Source organism: Rhagoletis zephyria, unplaced genomic scaffold (genome assembly GCF_001687245.7).
Source record: "Rhagoletis zephyria isolate East Lansing unplaced genomic scaffold, Rhagoletis_zephyria_1.1 Rzeph_scaffold_05808, whole genome shotgun sequence".
In the NCBI taxonomy this organism is placed as follows: Eukaryota; Metazoa; Arthropoda; class Insecta; order Diptera; family Tephritidae; genus Rhagoletis; species Rhagoletis zephyria.
This window is the reverse complement of record NW_016162891.1, coordinates 7,192-11,755: the sequence shown is the minus strand read 5'-3', so window position 1 is coordinate 11,755 and position 4,564 is coordinate 7,192. Positions and strand designations below refer to the sequence as shown.

The window sequence follows — 4,564 nt, the reverse complement described above, 5'->3', positions numbered from 1 at the left end:
CATCCTATGGCAAGAAAACCAGTTTTTCTACTTTTGAAATTCACCTCATGTGCGTGTTTATTCACCACACAGCATTTGTTTTTATTTTTTCTTCAGCAACTAGCTGTATGCTTTGCACTTTTGCAATGGCAATTTCTCGGTTGTGCCTCGACTATTGCTTTCGCATTCTGCCTCTATTCACCTCAAATGTCGATGCTGGTTGCGTGCATGCAACAAAAGTCACGGCATGTGGCATGCGATCTCTTGCTGTTGCACACAAGCAGCGTGCTGTGCACCATAGTAACGCCATAACGCTGGCAAGCAGCCTCACTACCACCACTGCTAGTACCTTCGCGTGTATGGAGTATCACTTCTAGAGGCAAGCAGGCAGGCAGCAATCAGCCAGCCACCAGTTAGTCAGAGAATTCTTGATGTTCATGCACATAAAGGTTTTTGTGGCAGTGCGTGTTGTTGTTATTGTCGTGCTACACCAACTGTGCGCCAGGCTGCGTGTGTGTGCCGAAGGAGTCAAGCCAACCACTGTGCACCCCGCATTCGCACAGCGTCGACCACGACGACAACACACACGACACGATACCACTCGGAACGGTACGGTCGGCCGCACGCTTGTGACTGTATGCAGTGGCATAGGTAATTCCCAATTGTACAGATCGCTAACGGAAACGAACGCAAACGCAGTTAGAAAAATTTCGTGCGCACCGCTAACTGACGGATCAACGGCTGTACAGAGCGCTGTTTAGACGGTACCGCGGTCGCGAAAATTATTTGAACAAAGTGAAAATCGTTTTGAAAATTTTCGAAATATTTAGCAAATGTGAATAGTCGTCAAAGAGTGCGCGAAAATTATTATTTTCGCAATTTTTGAAAAAAAAAAAAACCAATGAAATGCGACGGCAAACGAACGCAGTGATTTAATTAAAGCAAACAGTTTTGTGAAGATATTGACGCACTAAAGAAAATTTAAAATACTAAAACAGAATGTTGAACATTTTCGAATGTGTTTTTGAAAGAGCTTATGTGTTTATAAAAAATGTGCTCCGTGAAGCCTTAAACAATTTGAGTCTGCGGAAATACCAAATAGAGAACTAAGGCAGTTTGCGCAAACATACAAATAGTTTGAGAGCCACTGCTAACAACTTACCATTGACCTACTGCCGTTATCTACTCCGATCGACGCGTACATTCGAACACCCATACAGCCACAAACCCCCCTCTCTATCCCCCAAAGCAGCCTTCAAAATGATGATGAACGCCTTCATTGACCCTACACCCTCGCAGCACCACCTGGCCACCTATGGACTGCGTATGTCACCTACCACACCCACCAATCAGTCGGACATGCTGGGCAGCAGCGCGCAACAGCAGCACGCACAGCAACAACAGCAACAGGTGCAACAGCAGCAACAACAGCAGGCGCAGCAACAGCAACAAGCCCAACAGCAACAGGCGCAACAACTGGACACTAGCGGTCTGATGTCCTCAGCCATGTCGCTGGGCGCTAGCGTCAGTGACATGTCCTCATCCGTAGGCGCCTCCGCCGCCAGCGCGGCTGCCTACCAGAATAGCGGCTACAGCCACTTCAACACACAACTCGGCTCGGCGTATTCATCACCACGCGATTTTTTGCTTGGCCGCCGCACGGACAATGACTACATGTCCGGCGCTACCACATCACAGCTGGTCGGCCAAAGCGCCGCTACTACAGCCGCCACCGCTGCCGATTCTATGCTATTTCCCTCCTTTCCCGCCACACACGCCCAACATCCCGATCTGACAACGTCCTTCGGCAATCACCCCTTTCATGCGGCGGCCCATCACCATGCGGCAGCAGCGCATCATCATCAGCATCAGATGCGCATAGGCATGGCGGACTACGCGCACCCGTATGCACATCATGCGGCGCAACACCACACCAACTTCCCGTCGGTGCATCATCATCAGCATCCCGCCATGTCCATGCATCCGGCGGGCGCGGGCGCTTTTCTGCGCTACATGCGCCATCAACCGTCGGCGGCGTCGGCCATCAAGCAAGAGATGCAATGCCTTTGGGTGGATCCCGATCAGCCGGGCGGCCCGAATGGACGCAAAAGTTGCAACAAAATCTTCCACACTATGCACGACATCGTCACCCATTTGACAGTGGAGCACGTCGGCGGACCGGAGTGCACCACACACGCCTGCTTCTGGATTGGCTGCTCGCGCAACGGTCGGCCATTCAAGGCCAAATACAAGCTGGTCAATCACATACGCGTACACACGGGCGAAAAGCCGTTCGCTTGCCCGCATCCCGGCTGCGGCAAGGTGTTTGCGCGCAGCGAGAATCTCAAGATACACAAGCGGACGCATACCGGTAAGTCGTTAAACTAAAAAAAAAAAAATAAGATAAGGAAACAAAAAATTGTCAAATAGCTGCAACACCTGCAGGGTTGTGGGCAGTGCGTATACGCCTGCCGAGCGAAACGCGGTAGCACTGCAGCAACTGCAGGGGATGCCAATTTACTAGCAGCCTTAGAGCGTGCACGGCATTGCAATTCTATTTATTTGACTTCATTTGCGTTGCTTTTGCTCTGTTTTATTTTGTTTTAACTTGTTTGCCGTTTTCTCTTTGTTCGCTAATCGGTTTAAGTGACTTTGGGGCGGCGCCGTTGTAGGCGTACGCATTGATATTTGCGGACATGCAAAAATTTAAGCCTTTCGGGTCTACGCCTTTTTGGCTGTTGTTGTTTGGAGTGTTCAAACGCATTGGAATTTTGTTCGCTAGCGCGGAGAGTCAGTAAGCCAGAATCTGTCGGAGCTGGGTATTTCGTGGAAGGCTGAGGGAGTACCTGCAGAGTCAGCAGCATCGAATTGTCATGAAATGCCAGGTAGAGTTGTGCGGCTACAGAATGTTTATTAATTTTGCACATTTGCTTGACTCTAACTGCATTGTGCTTTGTCCAATATATTTTTTGGGAAACCCATAGCAAAGAAAGCATGTGCTAGCGCGCTGTTGAGTTAATCGATTTATGTTTAAGTAGGTACATACATATGCATGTCGGTATGTGTGTACATATGAAAAATAAAATTTGTGTGCGATTTCAGTTATTTATTTGTTAAATGGCTCACTAAAGCAGAATAAGCAGAAAGTTGGGACGAAAAGTTTTTAATTTGATACTTTTAGTTTTTAAGAAAAATAAGAATATTTTTGTATTTGCACTATGGTCTAAATAGTTTTTACATGTGTTAACATAATTTTTTCTTGTTGCAATATCGTAGAGAATACAGTAAAACACAGACGAGGTAACTTTGTGTTTTTAAAGCCAAAGGTAGAAAACAATCAGCAACCAATCTACTTATTTATGTTTAATTGAAAATGTGATTGAGCGTGGGACATAGTAAAGTGTAAATTTTATTTACTTATAAAAATATTAAAACACATTATTAAAAAAGTTGATTTTGAGACTAAGACAAAAGTTATTATTTACTAAAATTGTATGAAAATAACATAAAAAATCTCACCTTTTTTGCACCTAATAAATTATTAGATTTGCCTCAAATCTTTAGTTTACATAAACCTTGCAAATTTTGGCCAGGCTTTCCATTGCCACTGTGTAAATGGGTTTTAGTCTAAGTGACATTTGTTTTTCCTTTTATTAAAAAAAATACATTCAATAAAATAAAATAATAAGTGTCTCCTTTAGACCCCTCAGTGGTCAAAGGTAAAAATATTTTTTTTTTTTTACAAAAATGTGGGAAATCATATGACAATAAAAAAACTCATGATATTTTAAATCATTCACTTGTTTAGCCGTAATAAGTCTTGGCTAGAAAAACAGGCATTTAGACCACAGTGCATTAAAATATGTATAGAGAAGTTTTTCTAATTTTTTCACAAAAATCATTGTTTTGTGTTTATTAATTTCATTCTGCCTCAAAAATGCATTTTTAGCCAAGCCCAAATCGTTGATTTAGAGACATATTATTTATTTCTTTATTTAAGTAAAACGAAACATTAATTTTTTGCCGATTGTAGAAAACAATTGCTTAGCAGCTCCTTAATATAATTATACAGAAGGTTTCGGATTGTTCCAGGAGACAGAAATGGGTCGAAGTTAGGTACTACATTATTTAACTCATATAAGGTTCAGGACATGGGAAGAAATTTGATGTAATCAAATTTAGGATCTTCGGTGTAGAAGGAGCGATCATGTAGGAGATTCGGATTTTCGGAAATAGAGCAGTTACATTTGTCCAGTAGGGCATAAAGCAAAGCTGAATGCGAAAAAGGAGGAAGAGGTATGTGGGATTATCAAAATTAAAAGAACGGCGTGAAAGCTTTGGCCCCTATTATGACTTGCATCGATCTTCGAATGTGGTCGAATTTTGTTATTATGACGCTCATTCGATGAATCATAGCGCTATTGTGAATTTCGCTCGTTTAGGTTGTTCACAATAGTATATTTTTCACCGCTGAGAAGCTTTGTTTACAATCGAGCAAACTAAATAGTGTACTTATACATATTTATGTAAATTTGTGCAAATTAAAATGAAGTAAAAAAGAAAGCGAGTTTATAAAAACGTGGTA

At 42.9% G+C, this 4,564-nt stretch overlaps 1 protein-coding gene across 1 annotated transcript; it reads left to right on the top strand.

The window, feature by feature from the left end:
- The first annotated feature begins 382 nt into the window (after positions 1 to 382).
- Positions 383 to 2,367, top strand: LOC108372497 (pair-rule protein odd-paired-like). The gene has a single exon (XM_017628203.1). It carries the CDS (start codon positions 1,240 to 1,242, stop codon positions 2,365 to 2,367), a length of 1,128 nt encoding a protein of 375 aa, XP_017483692.1. The 5' UTR covers positions 383 to 1,239.
- Positions 2,368 to 4,564: the final 2,197 nt, after the last annotated feature.

Bases quoted from the DNA above. Each gene is read 5' to 3' on its own strand.
- LOC108372497 (XM_017628203.1), top strand. From the start codon at position 1,240: ATGATGATGAACGCCTTCATTGACCCTACACCCTCGCAGCACCACCTG.